The sequence below is a fragment of the Pteronotus mesoamericanus genome, unplaced genomic scaffold, assembly GCF_021234165.1.
Source record: "Pteronotus mesoamericanus isolate MK-2021 breed Mesoamerican mustached bat unplaced genomic scaffold, CSHL_Meso_final contig_46, whole genome shotgun sequence".
NCBI classification, from domain to species: Eukaryota; Metazoa; Chordata; class Mammalia; order Chiroptera; family Mormoopidae; genus Pteronotus; species Pteronotus mesoamericanus.
This window is the reverse complement of record NW_026555170.1, coordinates 8,600,778-8,619,430: the sequence shown is the minus strand read 5'-3', so window position 1 is coordinate 8,619,430 and position 18,653 is coordinate 8,600,778. Positions and strand designations below refer to the sequence as shown.

Below are 18,653 nucleotides of genomic sequence, written 5' to 3'. Positions count from 1 at the left end.
GTTGACTGTGATGTTGACTACTCTAAGTGCCTCATATAAGAGGAATCATAAGTACTTCTCTTGTAACTAGCTTATTTCACTTAGCATAATGTCCTCTTCATTCATGTTGCAGAATATGTCAGAATTTCCTTTCAAAGCTAAATAATATTATATTGCATGTATAAACCACATTTATTTATCTACTCATCCATTTATGGACACTTGGGTAGTTTCCACAATATAGCTACAGTGAACAATGAACATGGGTATACAAAATCTATCCAATTCTGACAAACAAGATTTCATTTCAATTCATTACTCTGTATGGATGCATACCAAATACACAAAATCTAGAGCAGAAGTCCAAAATAAAATGAAAAAGATGCCTTATTTCATTGGGTTTTTTCTGGGGGTTGGGGTGTTGGAGGGGGTAGTATGTCTAATTTCTCCTCTCTCTAGTTAGCCTCACAAATTCTAGATTGTAATTTTTTATTAATATAGTGTCAATATTAATGGCCTCTTTCTTTTTCCCATAAGGTTCCCAATTTATGAAGAAATATTCCTCACATCTTCCATTTTCAAAACTCATTTGACATGCAGCTTTCACCAAACTACTTTCCTTTTTAAATACTTTAACTTTTTTAAAATGTCTGTTAACTTTAAAAAAAGGAAGCATACGTTTTGTTAACATACCCCAAAAAGGTTTCTAAAGCACCTAGTGTATTTATTAAAGTAACTGTGAATCAACAATAATGAGGTTTATTTTAAAAAGCAAAAATTTTGCAGGGCACTTAAATAAAAAAAAAGAAAATTACAAATAAAATTGCAAGCTAATCCTCCTACTACCTAACAATAGTAAGTTCTTTTATTTTTCTCATGTGAGAGAAAAAATGGAAATGTGCTGATAATTTTGAGAAACATTAAAAATCACCAAAAGGTTAAGAAATAAGGGAGGCAGGTATTTTTTTTTTAACCAGGGGCTAGACTGGAAAAGAGAAATGTTATGTACAAATAGCCTTAAGAGATGCGCCCCCATTACAAATGTACTTCACTACTAATCTAACATCCTAAGGACAGCCCTTTGATATAAGTCAAAATGTGAAAGAGGTATAGAAGACTACCAATCTGGTTTAGCGACAGAAGTTAATCATAAACACAAAGATGTATGGCCCATTTGACACATATAAAGATACACCTGGCAAACATTATTTGATGCCATCCTGTGAAAGAAAACCAAAATTAACAGACAGTAGCTACTAAAATACATTTAGTTGTTCTGTGATTAAATAAGGCATCCTTCAATGATTTCACTTGCTGCAACCCCTGAATGAGATATGAGATAGTTTGCAGCAGAGCAAGTAAAACTCCAAAAAGCACTGGCTGTTCTTCAGCTCAGGACTGTCAAAGGAAAAGGAAAAGGGTTTTGCCACACTAACAGTTGTTTAGTTCAGGTCTACTTAATGACCTATGCAAGAAACAGTGAGCCAAGGAAAGAGATGGACTTTTGTTTTGATAAACTAGGGTGATAGGAGTCTTTATAGAACATACACCTCATATCTGAGACATTTCAGAAGTAAAAGCACCTAAAGCCAGAGCAAACCAAAACAACTTTTCAATATTCCTTCAGCCCATGATTATATTAGAAATATCATCTTGTCTTAATATTCTAGGTATAAGAGGTCATAAAAATAATTCAGGAAAGCAGCAAAGAAAAAGTCATTCCTGTAACACAGTGATTATGTAATACATCCCAAAACCTTTGCCAGAGATAATTAGAGGAACTATGGTATCAGATGAAACCCAAGGGTCCACAAGACAATGACCAGAAGAAGCAAATTAGAAATGAGAAGCTTTGGGAGCTCTACTGCATTAGAATTGAACGATCCATCTCAACAACTTCAATAGCACCCTTAATTCTAACCCCTGAAAGAAAACAGCAAGGTGACTTCAGAAATAGTAGAATTTACTCTCATTCTTTATGCATTTAAATTACCTTTAAGAAATCTTAGTTGTTTCCTTGTAGTTCTTACTGGAGATGAGTGCTACTATAAAAGGTCATTTGCCCAAGCTGATTCTCCACAATTTCTGTCTCATAAGCCCACATACAATTCCTAAATTTGAAAAATGTCTTAATACCTTAAGACAGACATATTAGAATACTGTCACAAGTGCAAAATTTTGATCCTCCAACAACAGAAAAGACGAGTGGATCCCACCCAAAAAAAAAAAAATCTCACATTTAATCAATAAGCATTATGCCATCCTCAATGAAATTACTTAACATTTCAATTTTAGTAACCTCTCTCTGTAGGCCTTAAAATTTTCTCACTCTATTAGCTAAGTACCTTAAAAGATATTCTTTAGTAATACTAAGTAGGAATGAATTCACAAGTATTTTGTAGGTGATTTATCATCACAAAAGTGTGAAAGAAAGCAGGTTATTTCTACCAGTAAGAGTCATTTAAGAAAGCTTAGTGAAAATCCTTAACATGATCACAAAAGACAAATATTTACATTAGTGAAATGCAGCAACATACCCCTGTGTGTAATTACCACTTATTCACTTGCAATTTCAATTGAAAAACCTTTCCACTCTAATTTCTAGGACTATAATTGGTTATAATGCATATGAAATTTGAATATCATATTATTTGGAAAGTTAAAAAAGACTAATAACTGGTATTTGATCTTTTTTCTTAAAAAAAAAAAGTATATTCATGCTTAGATGATAGTTTCCTCAAATGCACACGGATTTTATTCTAACCTCCATTAGTTTCCCAAAGCAACTGGTCATTTGCAGACATTACAATGTCCACCTGTTGAAGTTTTTGTATAATACTCTGTCTACAAACTGGCTAGACTTTCCATTACCACAGTTTTGCATAAAAACATATACATATCACTACTGTCATTTCAAGCTGAGAGAAAGATTCTCAGCCTAAGAAACCCAAAACTATTACAAACTTAAATTTCTCTCCAATTACTGAATTCACTTCTTTAAAATTTTTCTTGGTAATCAAAGTTAAAAATCTCATATAACTTCAAAAAGTGCAGTTTTTCTACAATCTTCCCCCCTCAAAAAAATATATATATATGAGAATGTGAATAAATGTATAATCTGCAAACCCTAACATGAAATTTTAAAGTAAACAAATTGACTAAAACTACATTACCATATGTGTTTAAGTAATGAGAAAGGAAGAATCCTGAAGTCCTACTGCCCCTAAGATAGTCTATCTAGGTCCAAGAACAGAGGAACACACTCAAAGCTGAGATTTCACTCACCAGTCTATCTCCCCAAAAGCTAAAATGCTAAAAACAAGTCTTTCAGAGTTTTTTCTTTATTGTTAATTAGATATTTTCACATCGCATTGTTACGTTCTGTAATAGCGGGTAAAAAAAATTAACATGAAAAAAATGTAGAAATGTCAAAATGAAGCCAATTAGTATCACAGTGGTAGGCTCATAAAAGATTCAAAAAAATAATTTATAAGTTGGGCTTTTAAGAGTCCACATTCTTTTAAGTGAATGCCTTAATAGTTCGTTTATTTCTTGGGGGACTTAAAATCAGCTTGTCAACACACAAGATATCCTTTTCAAGATATCCAGGATTTCCAGTAGCTCGTCTTTACCAGAAAGCTATGTTAATGGCAGCCAATTAAAAAACATCTAATTTAAGATTACAACTTCAGTAAAACAAAAAGAAATTAAAGCTCACTTCAAGCATTTATGTTGGCATAGACTGAGCAGACTACTTAAGAAAAGGCTGACACTACGGGCTCCACTGGCCATCTCGCAGGCTGCAGGCACCAGTTTTCACATTACTTTAAGCAAGAAACAGACATAATGAATCTATCATTTAAAGTACGCAGATTCCTTACTCCATTTTCTGTGAAAGTTTGACATCTTGGTTCATGTCACATATGTGCAAACTAAGAATGAATTCCACTAAAAGGACGACAAATAAAGAAATTAGAATAACTTAGCTTTTTAAGTTTATATTTTCATGAAACAAGAAAACAACTAAGTGGTAGCTTACAATATAAAACTGCTAAGGTCAATTTTATCATCACTAGATCATCAAGTTTCCTTCAAAATGTTAAGAAGAATCCTTATTGTCTTATAAATAATTATTCAGAATTTAACATTGTCATTGACTCCAACAACTAATACACTAACAAAAGCACCTTAAATAGCGGACAATGTCTATAACTAACTTTCAATGATGACAAAAACAACAAAAAATACTTCTATTATCTGGATAGATAATTCAATAAATACTCCAGTAAATACAGTCATTTTGTTCTAGATCCATGGAAAGTAAAATCCCAATAAGAAACAAAAAGAAGTTATTCAATTTTATACTCATTATAATTAGAAATACATTTTAATGAACTAATTTCACTTAAAACCATTTTTCAAGAAAAGTTACTATTTGTTCTAATTTTTCATTTTGAGCATAGTGTTTCTTGTTTTTAAAGCTTTATATTTGGTAGCTTATGAGAAAATATAATAATAAAATTAGTAAATATTAAAGATTTACTCAAAAAAATTACTCTGTCCTATTAATGGCACCGAAGGCTGGGGGAAGAAACTAATATTCTGGGGTTCTGTTGTTGTTTTTTGAATCCTTTAAGACAAATATAACGAAAGTCTGATTAGAGAAAATAATTTTCATCTAACACAAATATATTATATACTTTCTTTCAAATACTCTCATATATCAGTACATTTACTATAAAGAGACAATAGTGATGAGCTAACTTTTGATCACATACTATATGCGAGGCACTGTGTTAAATGCATTACTTACAGCAATTTTGTAATTGAGTGATTACTCACAGCAATTGTTAACCTCAGTTACACATGGTGGGGAGAGGCTGTTGAGACGCAAAGAGGTTAAAAATTCACTCAAAGCCACATAGTCAGCGACAGAATTTAAATTCAAATCCAGGCAGTCTAGCTCCGTATCTGTTTTCAGAATTATTATATTACATTGAGTGGACATGGTACATAATAAAATGCCTTACTTTTATTTAGTAACCAGCAGGTACTAAATACTAAATAAAAATGTAACTATATTAACATACTACTTATCTCTTTTTACTTACTCTGTGATAATTCTGGATTTCCTTTCAGATTCATCATCTTCGGAATTGACGGGCCATATACATCCACATCTAACAATCCAATCGTCTTTGACTGAAAGAAAACAGAATTTATCGTAAGATTATTCCCATTCTTTATCTAAGGTAAAACACATAACAACAGTAAGTCTGACTATAGAAAAGACAATTTGCAAAATATTCCAAATTCATAACCTAAACTTTGAAAACAACAGTAAGGTAAGATAATAAACTGCTTAGGGTAAATAATTTTTGTTGGTTTACTAGAAAACTAACCAGAGAAATCCACTGCATACACATTGTGGATCAGATTTCCCATACAGACTCAAATAGACTAAGACTTTTTGAACTAAGAACTAACAAATTAGACGCACACAATGTTAAAATAATGATTTAAGTGGCTCCAGGAAGATGTATCATTAACTTTGGAAAGGGCATCTAACACAACAAAGAACGCAAAAAAAAAAATTGTTTTAATCATGAAAACAAGATCATAATTAAACCAAGTGAGAAATTCTGATGCAGATCTGGCATGGAAATGCTCAGGAGGATAGTGGCAGACATAATACAGAGACAACCTCCTACTGGCAAGCCACAGTTAAACACCCAAGGCCTTCTGGAGATTCATGAACAACTAAACCTATTTTCTTTGATGATCCATCCAGATGCCCTAGGGCAGAATATCCTGACTGTTCTCTTCACTAGCTGCCAGTTATTCATCAGCTTAGCCAAAGAAAAGAAAACAAAATTCACTACTCCCAAATAAATCTTTCATTTTTTCTTATCCCCCCTCCTCTTTCTCCTTTGATACACTAAATCAACCTGTGACTGGTTTTTCTCATATACAAGCAAACAGCATGCTAATACTACCTATATACCTTTGAGTTATGTTTCACCAAGACTATACTCTCCTCCTTCTTTCCCTGTTTCCTGGCAAGATGAAACATCTAACCTCTCAAAAAACATTTTTTTTAACTAAACAGTCCTCATCTTCCATGTTATCTACCTATTTATAGAGACAAAATTACTTTTTAAACTTTGCTACCTGGTTCCCATAAATACACAAAGTAAGGTACATTCAACATTTATGTCCCTAACTTTATACTACTGACTCAACTGCAATTCCAAGAAAACCACTTAATGTCTCTATGTGACTCACAGAGAGCAAAAAACTAGGGATGTACATCTACCTCTACCAAAGTCTCAGCTTACTGTGAAATAAATGAGAACACACAAAGGACATTTATCTTTAAGAGAATGATAGTATATAAAATTTAGGTTTAATGAATTTAAGTATTAGCATTAAAAGGGCAGGAACATTCTATGAGAAACTCTGACCCACTTTAACTCCTTTTGAAACCACAAGCAAAAGAATGTAGTTGAATTAAAACAGAAAAAAACCATGGAAAAGAGGTGAAAGTCTAGGATACTATAACTACTATTCTAGAATTTCACCTCTTTTCCATATCTTTTCTCCTGACACCTACAAACACTAAAGACTACCACAAAATAATAAATATCAATAAAAAAAAATTCTAAGATTTTGTTTCCTTGCTCTCTTCTATTACTAATTCTATAAAAACTAGAAAGGGTTAGGTCTCAGGTTTCAAACTGATCTAAAAATACTTGTCAAGTAAAATAACCACTTTTTAAGTTTGTTTTCATGAAACAAGAAGATAACTAAGAGGTGCTTGCAATATAAGACTGGTAGGCTCAATTTTATCATTACTAGATCTTCAAATTTCCTTCAAAACGTTAGGGAGAATCTACCCTGTTTCTAGAAGAAAACTATGCCTGTCTAAAAGTGAACCATTAGGCAGAACTAAAGATCTACCCCAAAATTTGCTGTATTAGAAATAAATTTTACATATATCTAGATGGTTGCTAATATACATCATCACATAAGAATAAAAAAGGTAGGGAGGGAGATTACAAGACTTTAGAGTTCCTCTGCTTACTAGAGAATGGAACTAAGAATAAAGAAGATTCTTCTGTGTTAGGTTCTCTGTATACTACTCTCCCAAGAGTAGTTACCAACTGACCTAAATTTAGAAGCAATGCTTACATATATCAAATAATGAAAGAGGGGTGAGGAAGGTATGAAGGCCAAAAGGAAGAAAGAGAAAGGAGAGAGGCATAAAGGCAGGAAGAGGGAAGGAATAAAAGGATGGAAGTTACTCAGCCATGTTATATTAAAAACCTGGATAAACTAGGTCATTACATCCAGCTCTGTAGACAAATCACTATCTTTAAAAGCAGGCCATCCTAAATCACCCAAACACCTAGACTTCCTCTGGTTATATCTCCCCCATTGCTTGAATTCCCTCTGGGTGCCAGGCACTCCACTAAGCACTTTATTTACATTTCTCATTGACTCCTCATAGGTGATATTATGCCTACTTACAGATAAGAAAGCTGGACACTAAAAACTCAAAGTGACCTTTTTAAAAAATATTCTTTCTTAGAATGAAGTATATGGGAAATTAAACACAAAAATACCCCCCCAGAACTTGAACAGGACCTGACTACAAAAGAATTAAATATAGAGCAGGAGTCAGCACATTTTTTTCCAAAGGGCTAAATAACAGTAAATATTTTAAGACTTTGTGGATCATTTGATCCACAAGTACTCAGCACTATTATTATAACAACAACCATAGAAAATATGTAAATGAATAAGCATGGCTGTGTTCCAATAAAAATTTACCATACAGGCAAGATTTAGTCCTTAGGTCATAGTGTGCTGCCACTGATTTAGAGAATAAACTTTTTCATGACCAAGTTATTCAACCACCCAATAAGGTAATCTTGGTAGAACCAAAAGCAGGCAGGACACAGACATCTCTTGTGTCAGAGAAGCTCAACAAAAATTACCTTCTCATCTTTAACTGGCTAGTTTTTAAAAATAGAGTACACATTTCAGGCTGTCTCACTGGAAGTTAGCACGTCTTGCTTAGATTTTACATATCATGAGCAAAGTTGGTGTCCATGAAGCCTATGATAATTAACACATATGTACTTTGAACTGGCATAGCTACTGACCTAGTAAAAATACCACAGCCACAAAAATTAGCTTATAGATATTTCCAAGTCTAAAATTCAATAATGTCCAAAAGATACCAAATAATCTTCATTTGTTACCCATAATTTATTATTTTACTTTTCCTCCATTATTTTAAATAGACTCCACTTTAAGAGTATAGTCTATCAATTTAAATTTTCCAAACAGTTTTATACTATAGGAAAAATAAGTAAGCAAGGTGGAGGCTATAAATAAATACAAGCAACTGGGTGTCAAACCAGCCAAGTTTTAGGAGTCCTTTCCACTCACTCCTCCTAAAATAATTATATTTAGTAAAGAAAGTTCCAATTAGGTTTTTCCTTATCTTTAATTTCAGCCAGGCTCAAAAGAGTAATCAGTACAAAAGCCTCACCAAATACACAACAGATAAAGAAAATTATTATTAGCAAAAATAACTATAAACTTACTATCGTAAAGTATGATTGCCATCTTTATTGTCACCATACAACTTAACCTAATACACTGGTACCTAATATTATACTCGTTTTTCTGAATCTTGCAGTACTCACTGTCTAGCAGGTGACATAACACAAGAGAGATCAAACCCCAAGATGCTATTTAGAATTTTTGATTTGTTTCTTTATAATTCATAATACCTTGTAAAAATTGTAAAAGGTGGCAGAATTATTTAGAGTGATTATACTGTTTCATTATTACTACATGAAAGCTGCAATTTGAAAGCCTACAAATTCTTTTTTTTGTTTGTTTGATTTCAAAGGCACTGACAACAGTTTTGATACTACTTTGTTCTCCCAAAAGAATTTATACTAAAAAAGACTGTAAAGCTTCGTGATATGTTCCTTTTATCTATGTTGTCTGCTAATAGAACCCATCAAAACATCATCTTAGAGTGGTTCCACCCCATTATTTGTAAGTAAACATTAATTTAGGACTAAGACCTATCTAAAGGTTGTCCTTTCCTTAGAAGTACTCAGTTAAGAATCCCATGATTATCTGCACATTCCATTCCATTTAACTTTTAACTAGCAAATGAGATTTGTTCAATTTAGAGTTGGCTCAAGCCTCATCCTTCTTCTCTTTCTGTCTAGTTTTAAATCAAGCTTCCTTTCATAAGAATTTCAATCTCTTAGTAGATAGCAGTATGTTTCCTAATTCTATTAGCTAATATTAGCTATAAATCCTATTGTCAGAAGAACTAAAAATTAGACATGGTGATAATAAAATTATTTCATACTCTATCACAGGACTATCTAAAGTCTTCAAGTTCAGTCAAGAAAGAGGAGAAACAAGGGCAACATAAAGGAAAAAGTTACCTGGCTGGATGGAGCACAAAGAAAGATGAGTTCATGAACAGTATGGAAGAATTTCAAATGATAAACTAATTGCTTGCAAAAAAGCTAAAAAAGTAGAAAAGAAAGTGAAATAATAGATTTCAATTGAAGACTATTTTAAAGCAGAAAGAAACCTATAAGATCATCTTCTGTGCACTTTTTAGTGATGAAGAAACACTCCCAGAGGTAATGGTACAGCTGGACATAGGATCCAACTCTCCCCAACATACCATAAAGCCTAAACAGCAGCAATCAACAGTACTCCCCTTTATCTCTTTCTTCTCATCCCCTACTATGTTCCGTCTTTTCACTCCACTCCTGACACACTGCCTTTAACACAACAATGTCTTTAACACAACAGGCATACACCTGCCTTAGGACTTCAGTACTTGCTGTTCCTTCAGCCAAGAATTCTGCCCACTCCCCATCCCCCCATATCCTGGTTCTCTCTGTCACTTCTTCAAGTCTTGATTCAAACATCACTATGCAATGAGACCTGCACTGGCCATCCTGTCTAAAACTGTGACTACCTCATGACTACACTGGATAGTCCCTATTTCCCTTCCTGCTTTTTTCTTTCTTCTTTGCACCTATATCAATATTTAACATACTATATGTTTACTTACCTTGTTTATTATATCTCCCCACTATAATGTTAATTCCATTAGGGTAAGGATTTTTGTATATTTTGTTCACTACTGTAAGTAGAACCTAACAGTAAGCAGTCATGGAGATACTCTGTTCCATCCCAAGAAATTGATTCAGTAGGTCTGGGTTAGGGTCCAACAAACTGCATTTGTACTACTCTAGGGTGTAAGATAACCACAATGTGAAAAACAGTAATATAGATAATACAAGATAGAGAGACACAAACATTTGTATAAGGGCCCAAGCCTTGGGACCAGCAAGGTCATGGTAACAATAATCTACAGTACTCAACAGTAACATTGAAGAGTTGTGGGGTTTTTTAATTATAAAAAAGTAGTTGAGACTTCTGGTCAAGATGGCGATGTAAGAAAACATGGCTCACCTCTGCACAACCACATCAAAATTACAACTAAAATTTGAGACAACCATCACTCAGGAACATCAGAAATTGAGTTGAATGGAAGTCTGACAATTACAAAATCAAGCTGAATGGAAATCTGACAACTATGGAATTGAAGAAACCACATCCACCCAGACTGGTATGAGGGGGACATATGCAGAACACGCTAGCCCCACACCCCCATGAACAAACATTCGGGAGAGATATCTCGGGAGCAAGGAGTCCCAGACCCACACTAGGCTGCTCCCCCAAGCCCAGGATTCCAGTGCTAGAAAGATAAGTCCCCACAACTTCTGGCTGTGAAAACCAGTGGGGATTGAGTTGGTTGAGGAGACTCCTGGAGCCCTAAGCAGTTCCTCTTGGAGAACCCACACATCGACTCACCTACTCAGACTCGCTCCCTCTGAGCTCCATCACCAGGGTGACAGCTTGAAGGGCACCAGTGGTACAGAGGGAGAGACTGAGGTGTCTGGCATCAGGGCAAACAGAAGCCATGGTCCCTCTGCTGAGACCCCCACCCACAGAGCCGGGAGACAGGTGCCATATCTGAGTCTCCATCAACCAGGCTAACACTGTATAACCTACCTTGGAGGTCCACAGAGGCTTTACCCCACCAAACCTCTGGGCCCACCCAAGACACTTTCCCATAAGAATGTCTGGTCTTGGCTCCTAAGTCCTATCAAACAACAGCTGGCTTCAGTGAGCCCTAAAGGCAGCCAGATTAGAGTCACAGCTTGGCTTCACCTATAAATCTCCAAGTTCAGCACAAGAAGGAGCCATCTCAGATTGATTTACAGCTCAGGCAGGGTGCCCCGGGCAGAACACAGGTGGGGGCTGACCTAGGTCTGCACCACCCTGGAAACCCCAGGACCAATACACCAAGTAGACAGCAACAGATCACATCGAAGCACCACCACCCTGACCATGCACAGCTATTCCTCCACAGAGGGCGGAGGTTGATCAGAGGTCACAGCCAGTCCTTGCAGCTGATTGACCTTGGATAAATCCCTTCCACTGATCTGCCAACAGCAACCAATGCTCAACTACAAGAGGACAGTACACTCTGCCCACACAGAGTGTGCACCTCGAAATACCCAGCCTGGGTGATAGGGGAGGCTGTGCCACTGGACCCTACAGGACACCTACTACATTAGGCCACACTACCAAGGCACAGAATCAAAGCAGTTCTACCTAATACATACAAACAACACAAGGAGGCTGATAAAACAAGGAGACAAAGAAACATGGCCCAAATGAAAGAACAGATCAAAAGTCCAGAAAAAGAGCTAAATGAAATGAAGATAGGCAATCTATCAGATGCAGTGTCAAAACACTGGTTATAAGGATGTTCAAGGAACTTAGCGAGGACCCCCACAACATAAAAAAGAACCAGTCAGAAATGAAAGATTCACTAATTGAAATAAAGAACAATTTATAGGGAAACAACAGTAGAATGAAGCCGAGAATCAAATCATTGATTTGGAACACAAGGAAGCAAAAAACAACCAATAAGAACAAGAAGAAAAAAGAATCCAAAAAAGTGAGGATAATATAAGCAGCCTCTAGGACAACTTCAAGTGTCCCAACATTCACCTCATATGGGTGCCAGAAGGAGAAGAGAAAGAGCAAAAAAATTGGAAATCTACCTGAAAAAATAGTGAAAAGAAAACTTCCCTAATTTGCTGAAGGAAATAGACATGCAAGTCCAGGAGGTACAGAGAGTCACAATTATGATGTATGCAAAGAAGCCCACTCCAGGACACATCATTAGTAGAAGGCCAAAAGTTAAAGATAAAGAGAGACTCTTAAAAGCAAGAGAAAAGAAGTTACCAGAAGGCTGTCAGATGGGAGAGGGGAGGGGCAGAACAGGTGAAGAGATGGGGGGTTTAAGAAGTACAAATAGGTACTTAAAGAATAGCCATGGGGATGTAAAGTACAGTATACGAAATGGAGTAGTCAAAGCTATACACCTGACCCTGGTGGACATGAACACTGGTGAGGGGATTGCCTGAGGGATTAGGGAAGGCAAAGGGGGAAAAATAAGGACAACTATAATAGCATAATCAATAACATATAATTTTTAAAATTTCAGGGGAAAAATAAAAGTAGTTAACATTCTGCCATATGGGTGAATAGTCAGTCACATATTGCAAGGAATATATGTATACAAAAAAAATTCATTGTTTATCGAAAATAAAAATTTAACTGAGTGTGTGTTCCATATATTAATTTGCTAAATCTAGCAATCTTACCCCAGCATCTCTTCTCAACAGTGCAGTCAGAATGACTGGGTTGAAATATAAGTCAGATCATGTCTGTTCAAAACCCTTCAGCCCTAGCTGGTGCAGCTCAGTTGATTAAGCACTGGGTTCCATTCCTGGTAAGGGCACATTCCTGGGTTGCAGGCCAAGTCCCCAGTTGGGGGCGCTCGAGAGGCAACTGACCAATGTAGTTTTCATATGTTGATGTTTCTCTCCCTCTCCTTCTCCCTCCCTTCCCCTCTCTGTGAAAGTAAATAAACAAAATCTTTAAATTAAAAAATAAAAATTCAGAACCCTTCACTGCCAACCCTCCCGTGTCAGTCTTGTAAAAGCCAAAGTACTTACAATTCCCCAGACCCCATAAAATCTATCTAGTTCCCCACACCCCTGCCTCCCAGCCCTGTTAATTTTCAGCACCTTTGAGTTCAGTCCACTTCTTACTCCAGAAGTCACACTGGCCATTTTATTATTCCTTAAATAGTAAGCTAGATATGCTCCCAACTCTTTAGCCTTTGAACTGGATGTCTCTTTTGCCTGCCTGACATGATGTTCCCCCAGGTAGTCACACAGACTACTCTTCATCTCCTTCAAGTCTCTGCTCAATTGTATTTTCAGCAGGGCCCACCCTATTCTAAATTGCAACACCCTCACCTTCACACACTTCCCCTCCCCATTATCCCAAACTACGTTTATCACTTTCTAACATACTGTGTAAACTACTCAGTTGTGATGTTTATTATCTATTCACTGTAAAACTTCAAAAGGGTAGTTATATTCCCAAGCACCTAAAACAGTAAGCATTAAATAAGTATTTCTTGAATGAATAAACAGCTGAGTGAGTGAATAAATGAACCTCTACTTGTTCCTCTGTAGAGTATCCGGATTGGTTACTATATGATCCTTAAGGTCCCTCTTAAGCTTTATCATTGTATAATTTCATGAAATTCTACTTTTTTACTAACATTTTCAGTTATAGGATTCAAAATTAGATAATGTACACAAATTAAAATATTCTGTTGTAAAAGAAAGGATCATAAATTCCCTCTCAGTCTATTCCTAATCACTATTTTTCCCCAGGAAAATCCAATGTCATCTTCATTTTTCTACTGATCTCAGCTCCAGAAAAATGGGAGTTTTTTAAAGAAAATCTAGTGCAAAAAATGGCTACGTAGGCTGCTGTAAAAATGACCAAAAAATTAAAGAAAAAGATGAAAAAACAAAAAATATATGAGTACAATACCTAAACCTTTGAAAACTAAGCCACAACATGGTAAAAAGAGGTTGGAATTTACACCTGCTCACTAGCGAGATTAGGTTCAAAAGGATTTTTCAAATATAAAAAGGCTGCACAGGAATTTTGTTATGGGTTTGTTTGTTTGTTTGTTTGTTTTTCTTTTCCAGAGCAGGATAATCAGGACAAAAAGCAATTCCCCTAAGTCTCACACTTTCATCTACGTAAACATCAGGAAAAGTAAATTAAGGATAAAACATCTAACATAAAGAAAATAAAAACCCTAAATCCTTGCCCTGTACAACTAAAAAAAAAGAACAAGAAAAAGAAAAAATATTAATGCCCTTCGTAACTCTTCAAAATCAGAGGAAAAATTAGAAAGACCTTTTTCAACATGGTAATGCATGAAATGCAGTAAAAGATACTTCTAGACACTAACCCCTAACAATAATGTCATCTTATTTGTGACATAAACCAGCTAGTTTTTTGCTAGACCTAGAAACCTAACAAGAACTTTTCCCATGCCAGATAAAAGTACTGCTGCAAAAACACTGAAAACCAACATCAATTCCTTCAGAATGTCCTTAATTAAACTGCAATGCAGGGAAGAGCACTTATAATTCTGATAGCAGCTCTTCCAAAGAAAAGCAATGCAGCAATCACAGGAATCGGATGTGAACAGAGTACTTGATCTACATATCAGATTCAAAATCACAGGAGCCAAGCAGCTGGTTTTGAAATCCATGCCTTCATATGCCCTGTGCTCTAGTCCTTTCAGTGACCCGTCCAACACTGCCCCACTGGGGATTAAGGGCCCTTTTTATTCCTCTAGGAGATGTGATGGGGGAAATAATTTACTGAGGAAAAAAAACTGAGAGAGGAAGATGTGTTTCTGAGAGTCAAGTTTGCTGGGGATGGGCGGGGGGGGGGCAAGGGGGGGGAGTCAGGGGCGAGAAAGAAGAATTAAGGAAAAAAAGATAGATTATTCTGTGAGAAAGAGCTGGATAACTTATTGACAGAATCAGATTATAAAATTCGAAGAATGTGCAACAGTTTTGCCACCAATATGTTCTAAATGACATGAAACTAAGGAAGAATATACTAAATATAAAATTAAGGTAACCGTTCTCTTTCTAACTCATAATCAAATTCAGCAACTTCCATGAGCAAAGTGAGAGAATGAATTACTGGCAGCAAGCTGCACTTCACCAAAAGAAATTTAAAAGGTAGGCCAAAGGGTACTAAGGAGGAAACACACAGCGAATAGCTTCTTTAGAGCTATTCAAAACAAAATTGCTATTGCTTCTAATTGGAAATCTTAAAGCATGTTATGCATTATGCTTTCTACCTAAAACCATACAGAAAATAGAAAGGAAAAGAAGTTCGGGGCTTTTTACCTATCTAAACATTATCTCATAATATAAAACAGTATTTATATTTCATTATTTGGCTGAGTCTGGTATGTGTGCCTATGTGCATATGGAGGAAGAGGAAGAGCAAGTATGGGAAAATTCCTAATAGAAGACTGGCTTTAGGATCTATTATAACACACTTCACTCCTCTATTACACCATTAATTTAAAAAAGAAAACACTGCTTTATCTTTCAGTTTAATATTTGACATTAAATTCCTTATCCAGCACACAGAATTATTCTTATAAAAGATTCCACAGAGGGTAGACACACATATCTCAAGTCAATTAATACTATTAATAAACATTAGTGGTTATCGTTAGCAATTTAAGAATTTAGATAATCTACTTAATTGCAGATGACATTCAGATCATGAGTGAAATTTAAAAATTGTACTATATTGAAATACATACGTAACTCTACAACAAATTAAAAATAAAATTCAAAAATTATGAAAAACCCAGAAGGTACCAACCATTATTACCATCACCAACAAAATGATGTTATGAAAATATAATTACCTAACCCCAGGTAAGTTATATTTATGCATATTTATGTAATTAATTTTAAGGTACTGTAATACACAGTGACTTTTTAAATATCTCAGTTACCCCATGATGCAATGTTTTAAAAGATCAATAATAGGTTTTTTCAAAATACTAAACTGTAAAGTTCACTAACAGATATTCTATTAATTCTATTGCCAAGTAGCAAATTTTTTTTTGACAAATGAAAATCAAAACCATATGAATCACATAAATGATTACCATTTTAGGATTTTTAAAAACAACTAACACATTAAAGGCACAGTAGAATGCATGAAGAAGCAAACCAGGATTTGCATCACTAAACAAATGTGTGATTGTGGATAAGTTAACAAAGCTCACCGGACCTCAGTTTTCTTACCTATAAAATAAAAATTAAAAAGATTCCTACATTACAGAATTTTTGTGAGATCAAAGAGTAGTGTGAATTTGTGTAACTTAAACAATAGCTAACAGTTATATAGTACTATATGCCAGGCACTTCCCAAACACTGTACTTATGTATTATAGCTTATTTAATCCTCATAACAAGCTTATGATGTAGGTGTATAATAACAGTCAATGAAGAAACCAACGCTCAGAAAGGTAAATAATTTGCCTGAAGTCAGGCACCTCTTAAGTGCAAAAACGGACAGGAACCCAGGCAGTATGCCTTCAGAGTCCAGGCAACCACTACAACATGCTGCCTCTCTCCAGTGAGATAAATTAAGTCAAATTCCTAGCAAAAAGTAAATACTCAGTGTCAGTGTCTTTTCTTCCACCAAGACCCCTTTATGCACTGAAACAGGAAAAAAAATGAGCATTTATTCTCAGCAAGTAGTTATTTGCCACACAAGACAACCATCCAAAATAACATTTTAATTATTAAACCAGGCAATTATGTAACATAAGGTTTAAGAATAACAAAATAGTTTTTAATGTGCACTTATTACTTTTATTTGACATTGTCTGGGGTTTTTTGTTTTCATTTTTGTGGGTGTTTTATTTTTTTCAAGTGACTTGCTTTAATTAGGTCATACGAAAAGTAGATGGGAGAACTGACGTTGAAATCCAGGACTTTCAATTATTATACCAATTTGCTTTTCTCTTTTTAGCATTTTTTTTATTTTTCAACTACAGTTGACATATGGTATTAGTTTGGGGGGGATTGTTTTATAAGAGCAAGAATCATGTCTAGTTTAAGGTTTTATATAACATCACTGTGAAAATAGCTTCTATTAAATATTAAGTTACATAATTCACAGAAATTGGATTTAGGGCCTTTGGTATAGGAGCCAATTTGTAAATTACATACTTATAGAGATTACAAAGAACAGACACATCCAAAATTCAGTAATAAAATAAACAAAGGCTCATACGCTCAAGCCTAGAAGATATCTGGCTGGCCCAAAAGGAAACCAGTTATTGACTACAATGGGTACTAAGCAAAAAGAGAAGCAATTTATTATACTCTGCTTCCTTTTTTTTTCTGTTGTAGCTGTATAGACATCTGCGTTTCTTTGCTAAATCAAATGTACAGTACTTACTACATGCTAACACACATAAAAATAGTCAGTTACTGAATCCTTATTGTGTGCAAGTTGTTATGCTAGAAACATTACATATATAACTATATTTCACAATAGCTCTGTGAAGTAGCTGCTATTATTACTATTACACATCTCATAGATGAGAGACCTGAGCTGAGAGGTCAAGTACCTTGCCCAAGTTCACACAGTAAATAAAAAGTTGGATTCAAATTCAGATTTGCCTAAAACCAAAGGTCACACTTATCCTACCAAATATACCCAAACCTAGCTGGGTAACAGAATTACCTGGGAAACTTGTTAACAAAACTGGTCAAATCCCAGACCTAAAAATATCAATTCACAGAGATTCTGATTTATTTAACAAGCTCCCCAGGTGATTCTTATGCAGCAAGCTGGCCCTGGTCTAGGACTAGCACTTAAAAACCACCGCACTACCTCAAACTGCCTCCTTTATGTTTGTTTAGTGATTAGAAGGTGAGGTTATAGGGTATTAGACAACAAATTTTATATTCAATAAGTGTTATGAATGGAGTAAGGACCCAATTCTCTTTTAGATTGGGAAATACATTTTTTAAAATGACATCGCCCTTCTTTATTTACCACCAAAACCTGGAGTCATCTTCAATTCTTCCTTCCCTTCTGTTTCTTAAATTTGTCTCTTCTTTTGCCTTTTAACTACTATCCAGAGGACATTAGCACCTACTGGCTGCTACCCACTGAGAACCCTTACCCCGCCTCCTTCTTTTCATAGGAAGGGCTCACCTCTCACTAAAGGTGGAAAATGTCAGATTCCCCACATCCCAGCCTCCCTTGCAGCTAAGTCAAATTCACGAGATCCAATCCTAATCAGTAAAGCTGGAGAGCGCATGGTGAAAGTTTTCTTTCTTAACAAAAATACAATATGAAAGCACACCCTTTTTCTTTCTCTTTGTGATTAAGTGAGACAGCCAACTTGTAACCATAAAGGTTAAGCCAAGAGAAATGCAGAAATGTCAACTCAGAGCCCTGATATAGTTAGAATGCTTTTTAACCAGCTCTTTAACTTCCAGATTTCTTGTTAAATAATAAACCTCCATTTTCAAGCCAATTTCAGTTGATAAATCAACTCTTACTCTGGCTATTGCAACAGACTCCCTTGCCTCCAATCT

General features: G+C 35.3%; 1 protein-coding gene across 1 annotated transcript in view; it reads right to left on the bottom strand.

Moving 5' to 3' along the window:
- Positions 1-18,653, bottom strand: part of NUBPL (NUBP iron-sulfur cluster assembly factor, mitochondrial) — a 245,613-nt gene that overhangs the window by 204,214 nt on the left and 22,746 nt on the right. The window contains exon 4 of the mRNA XM_054577918.1: positions 5,091-5,181. Coding sequence (XP_054433893.1) covers positions 5,091-5,181 — 91 coding nt within the window. The remainder of the gene's footprint in view (positions 1-5,090; positions 5,182-18,653) is intronic.